The 18,653-nt window shown below is 42.4% G+C and overlaps 1 protein-coding gene across 1 annotated transcript in view; it reads right to left on the minus strand.

Moving 5' to 3' along the window:
- The window catches only part of LOC311132440 (brevican core protein-like), a gene marked incomplete at both ends in the record, with an annotated part of 30,774 nt that extends 15,204 nt beyond the window's left edge, over nucleotides 1–15,570 (minus strand). Inside the window, 3 exons of the mRNA XM_084165730.1 lie at nucleotides 14,293–14,368; nucleotides 14,572–14,721; nucleotides 15,157–15,570. Of these exons, the coding sequence (XP_084021856.1) occupies nucleotides 14,293–14,368; nucleotides 14,572–14,721; nucleotides 15,157–15,570 (640 nt within the window). The remainder of the gene's footprint in view (nucleotides 1–14,292; nucleotides 14,369–14,571; nucleotides 14,722–15,156) is intronic.
- Nucleotides 15,571–18,653: the final 3,083 nt, after the last annotated feature.

An 18,653-nucleotide genomic window follows, 5' to 3' on the forward strand; every position in this document is an offset into this window, starting at 1 on the left:
GTCATTGCGCTAATGCTTGTTAGCAAGTAGGCTAACGCTAGTTAACAACTTCCTTCAAACTGCACGCAGAGACATAAAAATGGTATCCACAAGTTCATCTGACTCTGGGGAAGTAGATAAAGGCCGAAGTAAAGGCCAAAATCCCAAAGTATCCCTTTAAAATAATAACCTGAAATCAAAATAAATGTTTTAATGCAATGCATTGTCATCACAAATAATGATAGTCCATCAAAATATACGTTAGAAGATCTGTACCTTCTGAGTATCCTGTTTGCGCGGGGAAAGCCAGGGTCAGATGGCAAACTGCATACAGAAGGGGGAGGAACCTTACTGGTCTGCATAGGAGAGGTAGTGAAAGTGAGACGAGGAAAAAAATGACAGATTACATATGCACCTCATTTGTATCTCATTGAAGAAACAATATCTACTTCACCAACTGGTTACAGTATTATTTTTTAAGCTTATTTTACTCCTACATTATAAACCCGCTATGATTTGAGTGAAGATAAGGACAGAGGAGGCAGAGAGTGATGAATGATGAGTATTAAAATGTTAGATCAATGCCAGAGGGTAAACAAGTAGATTGAACGACATAAACATGGTCAAACAGATTGATAGAGAGATGAGAGAGAGCAGGAGCAGAGAGAAGGATGTGTGGAGAAAAAGAGGATGATGGGATTGAAAGTGTAGTTGATGAAGAGATTAGGGAAAAGCACATGCAGTATGAGGAAAAAATGGGGGGGGTGACAGAAAATTGACCATTTATGGGAATAAAGTAAAGACTAAATGGTAAAAAGACCAGGGACATTAAAAAGCCTAATATAGGACACAGAGGCATTGGAGGAGCAGTCGCTCAGCCCCCAAAAAGGAATCCGACGGCACATCCACATCTGACCGCAAGCGATTCATCACCTCCAAGAGAAAATTACACGTCTGCATAGCCCAAGGCTGCCTGCCAGTGCTTCTTCACCAGTCTGACCCTGTTATTAGCTCAGCAGGCATGGCAGGCAGCTCTCACTGACCTTAGAGTAGGCCACGATGGAAAGGGGAGTGGCCATAAACATCTACCTCACACAAATAAGTGCAGAGGCAGTTTTCACAAAAGACAGCAGAAGTAGGCCTACTTCTTATATTTTTTCAAAATACTTTTCAGACCCTTTTCAGAAAGGACAGGGCAACAAACTTTACCTCATACTTCTGAGTACTTTTCAGATTCTTCTCCAAAAGGGTATATTTTTACCTTTTATCTCACATAAATTAAAACATTTCAATTTTGTGTGTCTTGACCACCAGTTGAATCATCTATACGATTCATCACCTATACAATTATGATTTCACTCATTGTAACATCTTTACGCCTTCCCCGTTTTTCCTAGATGCACTTTCCCAAAATTCTACAGACTTAAAAAATTAGCCTAAAATACCACTTAGAGCAAATATTTTAAAAAAAATTAAAAACCCTATAAACCTGATAAGTTGGCTAGTTTGCTGCCATTTGGCTTAGCTGGTCGTAAAAACCTCTCTTCCTCCATGATGAAGGGAGAATCTCAATTGGTTCTGCTCAACTCCTTGCATCCTCTTCTCCTCACCTCTTTTTTTTTTTTTAAAGTCAAAGGTAATCAAGGAGAGGAGTGGAGGAAACGTGGAAACAAATGCACTTCTATGAAATTAGACCTTCTTCACTAGCACGTTATCATGCAAATGACGGTTACAGGTGTGGTATCCCAAAATAAATGTGTGAAGTATTAAAAAGAAATGTAGCTAGTTGTGCTAGAGATTTTATAGATAAAAGGATAAGTAGCGTATCGTTTTTAAATATGTGCAACAGCTGATTCAAAGGGGGTGTGGCAGATTTCAAAACTCTTCCGCAGAGGATTTCGCGAGAGGAGGCTATCGAGGTGAGGAGGACACTCCTGCATTCGCTTACTAACAAACTGACATTCTCCTCGACCACTCGACCACTTATCGGTTTCCTGGTCAGAGAGGAGAGGAGGACGGAGTCGAGGAGAGGACAGACTTTTGGCCAATTGAGAATCTCCCTGAATGTTTGCTGACTGGTAGCATTAGCGAAGTTGCCAACAAACGGAAGTTAACAAGGCAACACTCCATCTTAACTTCTCCTTCACATTTACTGGATTGGTTGAAAAGTGCAGAAGAGAACCTTTCCTGACAGTTCTTTTTTATTCTTGTCAAGACCAGAATGTGGTGGATCTAGTTTCAGGCATTTCTTTTACGCCTGGCTACGTTAGGTTAGCTGACTGGGTAAGTATATGGCTGGTGCCATCTAGCAGCGGTGAACATAAATGCATTTTGGGGAGCAATGGTAAATTCTGCAGATAAAGGCCAATGTGAGTGCATGTTCTGCAAAAAAAATCAATTATTGCGGAAAACCAACCATTTGGAAAATGATTTAGTTATCCGTCTTTGTACACATATTTGTGAATATTGTTTTTCTTTCATTTGTATTATCTTTCAGTCAGACACAGTAGCTATTAACAGACACAGTAGCTATTAAAAGACACAGTAGACTATTAACAGACACAGTAGCTATTAACAGACACAGTAGACTATTAGGTCACTATGACTGCAGACACTGTTTTAGAGACAAGCAGAGTCTGTGAGCTGCTCAAAAAATACAACCCTGCTCACATTAAATGAAGAAGGTCCTCTCATCAAAATACACACAAATACTCTGTGCACGTGTTTGTGTGTGTGTGGGTATATGTGTTTGTGTTGGGGGAGTACACTCCTATCCAGCTGGCTTAACTCAGGCTTTTTTAGTCATTCTATGTGACTGAAATTCTAATAATCAAGCACCAGTTGCACCAATCCACCTCCAACAGTTTCACAGAGCTTACTACTAGCCTACTAAATGAGCCCCAGACACCCTCAAAACAGAGGCAAGTTCATTTGGCTGACCATGGATAACCCAGTACATACAGAACACCTACTCATTCAAGGGTTTTTCTTAATTTTAACTATTTTTTGATTGTAGAATAATAGTGAAGACATCAAAACTATGAAATAACACATATGGAATCATGTAGTAACCAAAAAAGTGTTAAACAAATCAAAATACATTTTATATTTGAGATTCTTCAAATAGCCACCCCCTGCCTTGATGACAGCTTTGCACACTCTTGGCATTATCTCAACCAGCTTCACCTGGAATGCTTTTCCAACAGCCTTGAAGGAGTTCCCACATATGCTGAGCACTTGTTGGCTGCTTTTCCTTCACTCTGCTGTCAGACTCATTCCAAACCATCTCAATTTGGTTGAGGTCGGGGAATTGTGGAGGCCAGGTCATCTGATGCAGCACTCCAAATAAATCACAGACAGTGTCACCAGCAAAGCACCCCCACACCATAACACCTCCTCCTCCATGCTTTACGGTGGGAAATACACATGCGGAGATCATCCGTTTACCCACACCACATCTCACAAAGACACGGAGTTGGAACCAAAAATCTCAAATTTGGACTCCAGACCAAAGGACAAATTTCCACCAGTCCAATGTGCATTGCTCGTGTTTCTTGGCCTAAGCAAGTCTCTTCTTTTTATTGGTATCCTTTAGTAGTGGTTTATTTGCGACCATGAAGGCCTGATTCACACAGTCTCCTCTGAATAGTTGATGTTGAGATGTGTCTGTTACTTGAACTCTGTGAAGCATTTATTTGGGCTTCAATTTCTGAGGCTGGTAACTCTAATGAACTTATCCTTAGCAGCAGAGGTAACTCTGGGTCTTCCATTCCTGTGGCAGTCCTCATGAGAGCCAGTTTCATCATAGCGCTTGATGGTTTTCATGACTGCACTTGAAGAAACTTTCAAAGTTCTTGAAATGTTCCGTATTGACTGACCTCACAACCGCAGACCACGTGTAACCATGCCAGCCCAGGACCTCCACATCCGGCTTCTTTACCTGCGGTATCGTCTGAGACCAGCCACCCGGACAGCTGATGAAACTGAGGAGTATTTCTGTCTGTATTAAAGCCCTTTTGTGGTGAAAAACTAATTCTGAGCACCCATGGCTGTACCCCTGCCCAGTCATGTGAAATCCATAGATTAGGGCCTAATGAATTCATTTCAATTGACTGATTTCCTTATATGAACTGTAACTCAGTAAAATCGTTGAAATTGTTGCATGTTGCGTTTATATATATATATATATATATATATATATATATATATATATATATATATATATATATATATATATATATATATATATATATAAGCACACATGCACTATGTGTTCAAATTTAGGCCGGGATTCCGTCCAACACAGATTAGTGACCTCCGCACAGCTATATACTTTAAAAGGCAATTTTCCAGATGTTCACGAAAATCATGTTAGCTGAAGTCACTCGCAATCGAAGTGCACAGGTCATTAATCAGTGTTTTTTAAATCCTTACACTCATCATTACTGTTACTTTATATCAAATGACAATCTATCCAGGCAAAGGTCTTCAAACACAAAGCAAACAAAGAGACACAAGTGTAGTATAAAACGGCACTTTCTTGTGGTCGAATAAATGTTGTTTGTATTCACGCCAGCTGGGTTAGCTCCACAGACATGCAGCCATTAGTATTCTCGACTGGAAAACGTCTCACAAAGGGCGAGCGACGGGCAAGTGGACAGCTGCACACTGTGTTTCACTTTATACCAGTTCTCTTACAAAAGTGGATGTGGGAAAATTACAGGACCAGAGGCACTGGCACGCTTTATTTTATTTTTTATGGAAAAGGAAGCAGAAAGCCACTAGGAATCCCTTAAAACAGGACATGAAGAAAAGCAATGACCACATGAAGAGGTCGGTAACCAGGGACGTCTCAAACTGTATAATTGTTATATGAGTATCCGTAAACACAGGTTTGTATCCATCCTAATGGCGACAGACTGATGACAGTGAATAAAATGGCGGTCACGCCTGGTTATCTTTCAGGAAGAACATCCTTGGACTTAAAGTCATTGTGCCGCCAGCTTTTCTGCTCCTTTTAATTAAGAAAACAGTAAATAGAACTCAAGCGTCGCCCAGATACACCACCAACAGCAATTCCATATTCGGAAAAAGCTGCCTGTGCAATATCCTCAAGTACATGATACACACAGTACAAAATAGGGCTCTTTCAACCGGTTCTTAAAGCATAAATCATAGTCCACAGACGCTGAGACTTGATAGTCCGGTGTCCAATTGGGACATACAGTGGGGGAAAAAAGTATTTAGTCAGCCACCAATTGTGCAAGTTCTCCCACTTAAAAAGATGAGAGAGGCCTGTAATTTTCATCATAGGTACACGTCAACTATGACAGACAAATTGAGAAAATCCAGAAAATCACATTGTAGGATTTTTAATGAATTTATTTGCAAATTATGGTGGAAAATAAGTATTTGGTCACCTACAAACAAGCAAGATTTCTGGCTCTCACAGACCTGTAAGTTCTTCTTTAAGAGGCTGCTCTGTCCTCCACTCGTTACCTGTATTAATGGCACCTGTTTGAACTTGTTATCAGTATAAAAGACACCTGTCCACAACCTCAAACAGTCACACTCCAAACTCCACTATGGCCAAGACCAAAGAGCTGTCAAAGGACACCAGAAACAAAATTGTAGACCTGCACCAGGCTGGGAAGACTGAATCTGCAATAGGTAAGCAGCTTGGTTTGAAGAAATCAACTGTGGGAGCAATTATTAGGAAATGGAAGACATACAAGACCACTGATAATCTCCCTCGATCTGGGGCAAGATCTCACCCCGTGGGGTCAAAATGATCACAAGAACGGTGAGCAAAAATCCCAGAACCACACGGGGGGACCTAGTGAATGACCTGCAGAGAGCTGGGACCAAAGTAACAAAGCCTACCATCAGTAACACACTACGCCGCCAGGGACTCAAATCCTGCAGTGCCAGACGTGTCCCCCTGCTTAAGCCAGTACATGTCCAGGCCCGTCTGAAGTTTGCTAGAGTGCATTTGGATGATCCAGAAGAGGATTGGGAGAATGTCATATGGTCAGATGAAACCAAAATAGAACTTTTTGGTAAAAACTCAACTCGTCGTGTTTGGAGGACAAAGAATGATGAGTTGCATCCAAAGAACACCATCCCTACTGTGAAGCATGGGGGTGGAAACATCATGCTTTGGGGCAGTTTTTCTGCAAAGGGACCAGGACGACTGATCCGTGTAAAGAAAGAATGAATGGGGCCATATATCGTGAGATTTTGAGTGAAAACCTCCTTCCATCAGCAAGGGCATTGAAGATGAAACGTGGCTGGGTCTTTCAGCATCACAATGATCCCAAACACACCGCCCGGGCAACGAAGGAGTGGCTTCGTAAGAAGCATTTCAAGATCCTGGAGTGGCCTAGCCAGTCTCCAGATCTCAACCCCATAGAAAATCTTTGGAGGGAGTTCAAAGTCCGTGTTGCCCAGCGACAGCCCCAAAACATCACTGCTCTAGAGGAGATCTGCATGGAGGAATGGGCCAAAATACCAGCAACAGTGTGTGAAAACCTTGTGAAGACTTACAGAAAACGTTTGACCTGTGTCATTGCCAATAAAGGGTATATAACAAAGTATTGAGAAACTTTTGTTATTGACCAAACACTTATTTTCCACCATAATTTGCAAATAAATTCATTAAAAATCCTACAATGTGATTTTCTGGATTTTTTTTCCTCATTTTGTCTGTCATAGTTGACGTATACCTATGATGAAAATTACAGGCCTCTCTAATCTTTTTAAGTGGGAGAACTTGCACAATTGGTGGCTGACTAAATACTTTTTTTTCCCCACTGTAGCTACGCGGCTGTGAGACCACTGTCCGCCGGGGACGCACAGCCCGAACGCGCACCTTCCCAAAATTCCCAACCAACATGGCTCCCATGTACGTGTCCTTTTTTCATTTGAACGTGTTAACAGTTGGAGAAATTGCTTAAGCCGCACTGAGAATTTGAAAAGTATGAATGCCAATGGTCCAATATTCTAGAACACTGCTGTGCATACGCATACAAGGTTTGGACTATGATACCCACTTTATACAGACACAAAAAGACAGGTAGAATGCAAGCAAAACGCTTAAGTAGTTGTTGGGGAGTAACTGTGGGGACTTTGAAAATAGATTATCACAACCCATACTGCACTTCATTGTGATATCAAACACATACTGTACTGTACTGTGTTGTGGTGTGATGCACTGTACACTATAGTCACCAACCCTGAGCCAAGGGAGCTATGTGGTGTGCAGCTTTTTGTTCCAGCCCACCACAAACAATTCTGTTCCAATCAATTTGTTGAATCAAATGTGTTAATTCAGGTGCCTTAGTGCAGGGCTGGAACAAAAGCCTGCACATCCTGTATCTCTCCCAGATCCTGGGTTGGTTGACCATTGGTCTACTGCCACAGTACATGTGTCATACAAGAGGCGTATCAAGGTCAAATCACATAAACAGCTACAAGCTCTGGATATTACAGCACCATTTTAGTGAGGTTATGTTTTCTTTCACTTCATTTCAAGGTTGGGGGATACTTAATGTGTGTTTTGTTTAGATTGAATCTTGCTCTCCCTCCTTACCTCATGCTCTCCATTCCTTCACTTCCGTCAGTATTTGTTCAGACCCATTCACTTATATGGACACCTCTCACTTTTCTGCTTATGCTCCCACTCCCCCATCTCCCCTTCTCTTCTCCAACCGCCCAGTCTATATGTTGTGTCCATTACTGTACTGAATTAAGGAGCCCACAGTCCCAGAGGCTGCGTGGTGAAAGCCAGAGAAACAGAGTGCACTCAGAGCGGCCTGCTTTCGCCTCCTGCAGGGTGGGATGAAAGGCAAGAAGGTGCATGATGTCCTGGTTTCCTGGATGAGGAGACTGAGGAGACAGTCACGGGGGAAGCAGAAGATGTTAGCAGTCTCTGCACGGCCCAGCGAGGCACAACATCCGCATGTTGTTTTATAGAAAACTACAAAAGGAATGTTCTGGCCCAGATACACAAGAGAATGTTGGCGGCTTGTTTTTAATTCTCTCAGCTCTTAGTCTCTTCATCACTGGTCTAACCTCCGTAACCCTAGTTCATTCATCTAACTTCCCCTTGTTCAATGAGCACCGGAGGCTAGTTCAAGTATCTTTTTTTAAGTACTACCTCTGAATCTTCCCTACAACCTCGTCTGTTAAAAGGATAGTTGACCCAAATTACAATGCAATTTGGTTGAACTATCCCTTAAACAACCATGTAGACCCCAGTTACTTTTTGTTTGTTCCTTTAACCTGCTTCCTCATATTCATAAATCACTCATCATGTCTGTTACCACACAAAAGTCTCTTAGGGAAAATGACTCTCCTACTCCCCGTTGTCTGTTCACTCTATCACACATACCACGAGTTTTCTCATCTTACCTCTACAGTCATTTAGGGCTGCACCGTAAGTTGAGAAGTGTGTGTGCTGTAATTCGAACTTTCACGTAAATCAAGTATTGATGTCAATGGGAGATTGATGTCATTGACGTGGAAATCACTAGTAAGGATTATTATATATTATTTGGGCTGGAGATTCAATAGAGATTCAAAATCCTAATGGATTTATCGATTTATCTATCCATCATTCCAGTTCAGGTAGCTAACAAAAAGTGTGTGAATCACACAACCACCCCCACTATTGCAATTTCAGATTCTTGGTTGAAAATTACATTTGATTGAACCCATGAGTCTATCAGAAAGTGTCTTCAAATAAACTGAAATGGCAAAGAACATTAGAAATTGAATTTCAGCCAGCCTCCTGATTTGACTTAATTGACAGTGAATTGACCCCAACCCTGGTGTCAACATACAGTGAGGGAAAAAAGTATTTGATCCCCTGCTGATTTTGTACGTTTGCCCACTGACAAAGACATGATCAGTCTATAATTTTAATGGTAGGTTTATTTGAACAGTGAGAGACAGAATAACAACAACAAAATCCAGAAAAACGCATGTCAAAAATATTATAAATTGATTTGCATTTTAATGAGGGAAATTAGTATTTGACCCCACTGCAAAACATGACTTAGTACTTGGTGGCAAAACCCTTGTTGGCAATCACAGAGGTCAGATGTTTCTTGTAGTTGGCCACCAGGTTTGCACACATCTCAGGAGGGATTTTGTCCCACTCCTCTTTGCAGATCTTCTCCAAGTCATTAAGGTTTCGAGCCTGACGTTTGGCAACTCAAACCTTCAGCTCCCTCCACAGATTTTCTATGGGATTAAGGTCTGGAGACTGGCTAGGCCACTCCAGGACCTTAATGTGTTTCTTCTTGAGCCACTCCTTTGTTGCCACGACCCATTTTCAATGCCCTGGCTGAGGGAAGGAGGTTCTCACCCAAGATTTGATGGTACATGGCGCCGTCCATCGTCCCTTTGATGCGGTGAAGTTGTCCAGTCCCCTTAGCAGAAAAACACCCCCAAAGCATAATGTTTCCACCTCCATGATTGACGGTGGGGATGGTGTTCTTGGGGTCATAGGCAGCATTCCTCCTCCTCCAAACATGGCGAGTTGAGTTGATGCCAAAGAGCTCGATTTTGGTCTCATCTGACCACAACACTTTCACCCAGTTCTCCTCTGAATCATTCAGATGTTAATTGGCAAACTTCAGACGGGCCTGTATATGTGCTTTCTTGAGCAGGGGGACCTTGCGGACACAGCAGGATTTCAGTCCTTCACGGCGTAGTGTGTTACCAATTGTTTTCTTGGTGACTATGGTCCCAGCTGCCTTGAGATCATTGACAAGATCCTCCTGTGTAGTTCTGGGCTGATTCCTCACCATTCTCATGATCATTGCAACTCCACGAGGTGAGATCTTGCATGGAGCCCCAGGCCGAGGGAGATTGACAGTTCTTTTGTGTTTCTTCCATTTGCGAATAATCGCACCAACTGTTGTCACCTTCTTACCAAGCTGCTTGGCGATGGTCTTGTAGCCCATTCCAGCCTTGTGTAGGTCTACAATCTTGTCCCTGACATCCTTGGAGAGCTCTTTGGTCTTGGCCATGGTGGAGAGTTTGGAATCTGATTGATTGATTGCTTCTGTGGACAGGTGTCTATTATACAGGTAACAAACTGAGATTAGGAGCACTCCCTTTAAGAGTGTGCTCCTAATCTCAGCTCGTTACCTGTATAAAAGACACCTGGGAGCCAGAAATCTTTCTGATTGAGAGGGGGTCAAATACTTATTTCCCTCATTAAAATGCAAATCAATTTATAACATTTTTGACATGCGTTTTTCTGGATTTTGTTGTTGTTATTCTGTCTCTCACTGTTCAAATAAACCTACCATTAAAATTATAGACTGATCATTTCTTTGTCAGTGGGCAAACGTACAAAATCAGCAGGAGATCAAATACTTTTTTCCCTCACTGTAGTTGTACTACCTACCAGTGGTTGACGAACTCTACAAAAGTTCAATTTCACAACCAATGGTGGCAATAACATTTGTTTGTCGAGACCGCATCTCCAGACATAGCTTGGGGGGGTGGGTGTTCTACTCTAATGTGTACCCTGGACAACAACCTTTGTGGCCACAAAGCACATAAGCTAGCGATAATAACAAGTAATATACGCCCACTCTGTCACCAGCATTTTAAACCACGTCTGGCAAATTAGGTTGGTTCAAAAGAGCCCTGAAATTCAATATTGATAATAGTTTGGTAGTTATGAGCTAGAATCATATTGGTGCCACTAGAGTAAAGTGCCAAAGCAGTGTCGCGGGGGTCAGATCATATATGTGCAATGATCTTCTTCAGATGGGTTGCATTGAGAGGAGAAGAATACCCATCATGAGGGTTAGCAACAATTCTCCTCAGAATATAGTTCCCATCAAAATGAAATATCAACACGGTTGATATTTACTATTTATATTTACTATATATGCTATGTTGTTTTAAATTAAAATTGTAAAAAATAAACGAAAATAGCTTCTTAGCAAAGAGCTATTTCTCAAGCAAGAATTTTGATAGGACTTTCTGGGAGTGGTCTGAGTGGGGAGGGGAAAACTGAAAATGAGCTGTTATTGGCAGAGAGGTTTGGAACTCTCTTATTGGTCTATTGATGATGTCACCAGGCAGTCCAAAACTCCATCCCACCAAAGCAGGCTGAAATTTCAGGCAGTCTTTTCAAACAGCTCTTACACAAAAAGGGCATTGTCATAATTTCCACAATTTCACAGCATTATTCCAACTTCATAGAGTGGAAATAAATATAAAACACAGGAAAATCACACTTTTGACTGCACTGGGCCTTTAAAGTCTGATGTCACTGACAGAGGCTGAGGCTTATAGCCTGTGATGCCAAAGGCAACATGTCCACTAAGAGACTGCATTAGAGAGGGGGGAGTGAGAGAGAGAGAAAAAAAGAAATACAGAGGTAGCAGGGAGGAGACAAGAGAGAGTGTAAGAGAGAAAGAAAGACTAAAAATAAAAGACAGTGAGAGAGATGCTATTCATGACCCTGTCTAAACTGAGAAGTGCTAGGAGTGGTACTGTACTAGAAGAGTTGAGCAAAAAATTAAGTGGTGAAGGAAAGTTATTTTGTGCTTTAATGGATGGATAGTATAGAGATAGAGTTTAATTATGTTTAAGTTTCTACATTAGAAAAAGGGCGAAGAAGTCTACTGTACGTTTCTTAATGTCACTAAAGAGCTTTGCAAGATGTTCCACAAACCATATTAGAACTCTCAAATTTCCACATAAAAACGCACATTCATCAGCATCATTATTTTGTAGGCGACACCTTCTGCCCATAGTTGGTTTAAACTTTAAGCTACAAAGCAAAGTTAAAGACGTATCAGTCAAAACATACTGCATTAAGATTGTGGAATGAAAAGTTATGCTAATTGATTTATCCTCAATCAGATGCAAAGACGTTCAAATTACGCAGCCAAATGTCACTGTAGAATATAGAAACGTGAAAGGTATTGTTCTTAACATATTTTATTTTTTTCTGATAGTGCGCAGGTGAGCTTCAAAGAAATACGACCCTAAGTGGTCTAATCCTGTTTGTAGCCCTATTATAGCCCATGTAAATAAGAGTAGGCTAAATTCAGGACCACCGGGGGAGAAAACTAATGAGAGGAAAGAAAGAAAAGCTACATGTCACACATAAGTGCAGGCTATGGGTAGATATTTACTCTGACATAGCCAACTATAACTTTTTGTCCTAATTTCAGAGCCAAAACTGTTAGGCTAAATTATCAATAAAGCGTCACCTACCGCATTCTTTTGACAAACATTTCGATTAATGGTTGCGAAATCCTGGATTTTATAATATTTGTTGGTTGAAGGGATGTGAATTATTTTCGGTATCGGCTCCGTCTTGGTGCAGTGCGTGCGGGATATTGCGACGTTCGATACCGGACGGTCCTCCAGAATACTGGGAGCTCTATGCAGGTATGGGACGCGTGCGTCCGACCGGCCGCAAAGGACAGGGAGAAAAGAGGGAGTTTGAGACAGTGAGGGCAAATATAAAATCTTGAACTGCCCACTTTTTTCATGCAACTAAGAGGATGGAGGAGAATGTGTCCGTCAAAAGGAATGGGGTATAAAGTGGGATGGGATAACATAGCCTACAGAGCAATGCAGTTGAACTGTTTGAGCGACGTCTTTATTCGTCATAAAGCTGATGGTGAATATGATGACGTTTAATGGTAAGGACACATGGTTATATTGCAGTAAAAGGGGGCGATAGAAGAGAAATGCCGTGCATAGAGAGGAGAGACAAATGGGGATAGTGCGTCAGTCAGTGCAGCATGCGGGCAAGTTGCTGATACTGCAGGCACGCGCTGAGAACGAGTATAGGCTAGAGTCGCAGAAAGGAGGCATAGAAGGCGATGTGAAGATGGGCTGCAGCCTACGAGAACGTCTATTGAATATAATGTATGCCTGCAAGTAACCATAAATAACGCATTTACAATAGGCTTATAATGCATTTACAATAGGTTAATTTTGTCAATGAACATAATACCAATTATTTAGAAATTCCAGGTGTGAATATTTAATTATGTTACATTTGGCTATTATTTAGATATAATACACTACCAGTTAAAAGTTTTAGTACACCTACTCATTCAAGGGTTTTTCTTTATTTTTACTATTTTCTACATTGTAGAATAATGGAAGACATCAAAACTATGAAATAACACATATGGAATCATGTAGTAACCCAAAAAGTGTTAAACAAATCAAAATATATTTTAGTTTTTAGATTCTTCAAATAGCCACCCTTTGCCTTGATGACAGCTTTGCACACTCTTGGCATTCTCTCAACCAGCTTCATGAGGTAGTCCCTTGAATGCATTTCAATTAACAGGTGTGCCTTCTTAAAAGTTAATTTGTGGAATTTCTTTCCTTCTTAATGCGTTTGAGCCAATAAGTTGTGTTGTGACAAGGTATGGGGGTATACAGAAGATAGCCCTATTTGGTAAAAATCCAAGTCCATATTATGGCAAGAACAGCTCAAATAAGCAAAGAGAAACGACAGTCCATCATTACTTTAAGACATGAAGGTCAGTCAATCCAGAAAATGTCAAGAACTTTGAAAGTTTCTTCAAGTGCAGTCGCAAAAATCATCAAGCGCTATGATGAAACTGGCTCTCATGAGGACCACCACAGGAATGGAAGACCCAGAGTTACCGCCGCTGCAGAGGATAAGTTAATTAGAGTTACCAGCCTCAGAAATTGCAGCCCAAATAAATGCTTCACAGAGTTCAAATAACAGACAGATCTCAACATCAACTGTTCAGAGGAGACTGTGTGAATCAGGCCTTCATGGTCGAATTGCTGCAAATAAACCAATAGTAAAGGACACCAATAAGAAGAAGAGTATCAGACCTCAGGATAAGACCCAGATGCAGACAGTTCAAAGTAACAAAAGTTTATTACAACAACAGCGGCAGGCAAGCAACAGGTCAAGTGCAGGCAGAGGTCAGTAATCCAGAGCAGAGTCCGAAAGGTACCGAACGGCAGTCAGGGTCAGTAATCCAGGGCAGTGTCACAAGGTACAGAACGGCAGGCAGGCTCAGGCTCAGTGCAGGCAGAATGGTCAAAACCGGGAAAACTAGAAAACAGGAACTTGAAAAAGACAGGAGCAAGGGGAAAAACAATCACAAAGACAGGTGAAACAACAGACCCCCCCCGGCATCCTACCCGGGAGCATACCTGGCTGACCGGGGTGCCGGCGATGAAGGCTGGGTCCAGGATGTTCCTAGCGGGGACCCAGCACCTCTCCTCTGGACCATAACCCTCCCAGTCAACCAGTTACTGGAATCCCCTTACCCGAGGTCGAACACTCAGGAGACGCCTCACCGTGTATGCCGGATGGCCGTCGATGAGACGGGGGGAAGGGGTGGGCCTGGAAAGAGGAGACAGAGGGCTGTGAGACAGAGGTTAAATAATTGATACATGAAACATGGGATGTATACGGAGGGTGCGGGCCAACAGAAGACAGACAGCAGAGGGGCTAAGGATCTTGGAAATGGGGAAAGGGCAAATAAAGCGGGGGGAAAGTTTGAGGGACTCTACCCGGAGGGGCAGATCCCGAGTGGACAGCCATACCCTCTGCCCAAGATGATAGCGGGGAGCCGGGGCCCAGTGGCGGTCCTCCTGTCGACAATACCTGGAGGTGGTTTTGAGAAGGTACGCCGACAGTGGTGGACGAACACGAACCTGTTTCAACATATCCCGGAGAACGTCATTAACCAGGGCCTGGAACACAGCAGGCGCATTGATCAAATTGAATGGCATCACCAGGTATTCATTGTGTCCGCTAGCAGTGTTGAAGGCTGTCTTCCACTCATCACCTTCCCATATCCGTACCAGGTGGTAGGCGTTCCGCAGGTATAACTTAGAAAAGATAGTGGCCCTCTGGAGCGGCTCGAAAGCAGAGGCGATGAGTGGTAGCGGGTAGCGGTTCTTAACCGTGATGTCATTGAGGCCCCGGTAGTCGATGCACGGTCGCAGGCTTTTGTCCTTCTTCTCCACAAAGAAGAACCCTGCGCCGGCGGGGGAGGCAGAAGGACGGGATACCCCCTGCAGCCAGGGAGTCCTCGATGTATGTCTCCATAGCCTTGGTCTCCGGACCCGACAGTGAATACAGCCTTCCCCAGGGTGGTGTAGTGCCCGGGAGAAGGTCGGTCCCACAGTCATAGGGTCGATGCACAGGAAGCGAAGTGGCCCGAGCCTTGCTGAAAACCTCCCGGAGATCCTGGTACGAGGCTTCTTCCGAGCCCAGCGGAAGACGTCCCGGGGCAGGCTGCACCGAGGCAGGCAATGGGTGTGGCAGAACGGGCTCCAGCCCACGATAGTACCAGCAGTCCAGTTGATAAGGGGATTGTGGCACTGGAGCCACGAAAACCCCAATACCAAGGGAACCTGAGGAGACTCGATGAGCATAAACTGTATAGACTCACTGTGGTTCCCGGACACACGCAGGTGGATAGGAGTAGTATTGTGGGTGACCCTGCCTATAGAGCCACCATCCACTGCTCTAACGTCTATGGGACTGGAGAGGGGCTGAGTGGGGATGCCCAGCTCAGACACCAGGGTGGCATCCATGAAACTCTCGTCGGCCCCAGAGTCAATGAGAACCCGGAGAGATTTAGACTGGTCGCCCCACAGAAGGATGGCATGGAGAGGGGTGTGAGTAAGGGGACAATAAAAATTATCCGTAAGGCCCAACAGAGTACTCGTACCTACTGATGAGCCTGGTCTCTTTAAAGGACAGGTGGACACATAATGACCGGCAGTTCCGCAATACAGACAACTTTGGATGTTAAGTCTGCCTAATCGTTCGCCCGGAGACAGCCTAGCTCTGCCGAGTTGCATCGGCTCTGAAAAGGCGAGTCGGCAGACCTCGGAGGCTCTCGGGGGAACTCGGGTAAGCTCGGATCCTCTCGGGGACGTAAACGCCGGGAACTTCTGGAATTCCTCGGGGGCAAGGTGGGATCCTTGGGTGAGCGATTGGGACCGGAATCAGACCTCCTCTCCCTTCTATGTTCCCGTAGACGCCCATCGATCCGGATGGTCAAGGCGATGAGCGAATCCCCCGACCTCAACCCAATTTAGATATTTTGGGATGAGTTAGACCGCAGAGTGAAGGAAAAGCAGCCAACAAGTGCTCAGCATATGTGGGAACTCCTTCAAGACTGTTGGAAAAGCATTCCAGGTCAAGCTGGTTGAGAGAATGCCAAGAGTGTGCAAAGCTGTCATCAAGGCAAAGGGTGGCTATTTGAAGAATCTCAAATATAAAATATATTTTGATTTGTTTAACACTTTTTTGGTTACTACATGATTCCATATGTGTTATTTCATAGTTTTGATGTCTTCACTATTATTCCACAATGTAGAAAATAGTAAAAAATAAAGAGAAACCCTTGAATGAGTAGGTGTTCTAAAACTTTTGACCGGTAGTGTACATGAAAAATAAAACACTAATACAGTATACCTCGATTAGATTCAACCCTCTGAATCAATACATGTTAGAATCACCTTTGGCAGCGATTACAGCTGTGAGCCTTTCTGGGTAAGTCTTTAAGAGCTTTCCACACCTGGATTGTACAATATTTGCACACTATTCTTTTCAAGCTTCAAGCTCTGTCAAGTTGGTTGTTGATCATTGCTAGACAGCCATTTTCAAGTCTTGCCATATATTTTCAAGCCGATTTAAGTCAAAACTAGAACTATGCCACTCGGGAACATTCAATGTGATCTTGGTAAGCAACTCCAGTGTATATTTGGCCATGTGTTTTAGGTTATTGTTCTGCTGAAAGGTGAATTTGTCTCCCAGTGTCTGTTGGAAATCAGACTGAACCAGATTTTCCTCTAGGATTTTGCCTGTGCGTAGCTTTATTCCTTTTCTTTCACATCATAAATAACTCCCTTGTCCCTCCCTACCAATAACATGATACAGCCACCACCATGCCTGAAAATATGAAGAGTGGTGTGTTGAGTTGGATTTGCCCCAAACATAACGCTTTGTATTCAGAACATAAATTATTAGCCACATATTTTGCAGTTTTACTTTAGTGCCTTATTGCAAACAGGATGCATGTTTTTATTCTGTACAAGCTTCCTTCTTTTCACTGTCAATTAGGTTAGTATTGTGGAGTAAGTACAGTGTTTTTGATCCACCTCCGTTTTCTCCTATCACAGCCATTAAACTCCGTAACTGTTTTAAAGCCACCATTGGCCTCATGGTGAAATCCCTGAGTGGTTTCCTTCGTCTCTGGCAACTGAGTTAGGAAGGACGCTTATCTTTGTAGTGACTGGGTGTATTGATACACCATCCAAATTGTAAATAATAACTTCACCATGCTATTCAATGCTTGCTTGTAGGTGCCCTTCTTTGCGAGGCATTGGAAAACCTCCCTGGTCTTTGTGGTTGAATCTGTGTTTGAAATTCACTGCTCGACCTTACAGATGTGTGGGGTACAGAGATGAGGTAGTCATTCAAAAATCATGTTAAACATTATTATTGCACACAGAGTGAGTCCAATAAACTTTATTATGGGACTTGTTGAGCAAATCTTTTACTCCTGAACTTATTAAGGCTTGCCATAACAAGTTATCTGATTTGATTTATTAGGCTCCCCATTAGCCGACGCCAATGGCGACAGCTAGTCTTACTGGGATCAGATATATAACGAAAAATACATTAGACAAAATATTTTACAATTTACATACATTTAAAAACATTAACATGTAGTGTGTGTGTGTACATCTATCAGTTACACATACATGTCAGTACATACACACACCAAGTAAGTCACATGGAGGAGAGGTGTTGTGCCGTGAGGTGTTGCTTTATTTGTTTTTTGAAACCAGGTTTGCTGTTCACTTGCGCTATATAAGATGGAAGGGAGTTACATGCACTTATGGCTCTGTATAATACTGTATGTTTCCTTGAATTTGTTCTGGACCTGTGGACTATGAAAAGACCCCCTGGTGGCATGTCTAGTTGGGTAAGTGTGTGCATTAGTGCTGTGTGTAAATTGACTATGCAAACAATTTCCAACACATTAATGTTTCTTATAAAAACAAGAAGTGACACTGTCAGTCTTTCCTTAACTCTTATCCAAGAGAGACTGGCATGCATAACATTAATATTAGCCTTCTGTTTACAATGAAGAATACTTATTGACTAAAGCTTTTCATTTGTAATTAATTTGTAAAAATGTCAGAGAACATCACTCCACTTTGATATTATGGGGTATTGTGTGTAGGCCATTGACAACAAATCTCAATTTAATTCATTTTAAATTCAGGCTGTAACACAACATTTGGAAAAAGTCAAGGGGTGTGAATATTTTCTAAAGGCACTGTATTTTAAGCAGCACCATCTTCTCCAGTTGTTTGAATCAAATTTCTCTAAGCTTATTTAATTGGTCAAAAAACTATGAGGAAGAGTATTCAGACCCCTTTACCGTTTCCACATTTTGTTACGTTACAGCCTTATTCTAAAATTGATTAAATAAAAAAAAATCCTCAGCAATCTACACACAAAACCCAATAATGACAAAGTGAAAAGAGGTTATTAGAAACTTTTGCAAATGTATTAAATATAAAAAACAGAAATACCTTATTTACGTAAGTATTCAGACCCTTTGCTATGAGACTCGAAATTGAGCTCAGGTGCATCC

Source organism: Coregonus lavaretus (genome assembly GCF_964263955.1).
Source record: "Coregonus lavaretus genome assembly, chromosome: 7".
Taxonomy (NCBI): domain Eukaryota; kingdom Metazoa; phylum Chordata; class Actinopteri; order Salmoniformes; family Salmonidae; genus Coregonus; species Coregonus lavaretus.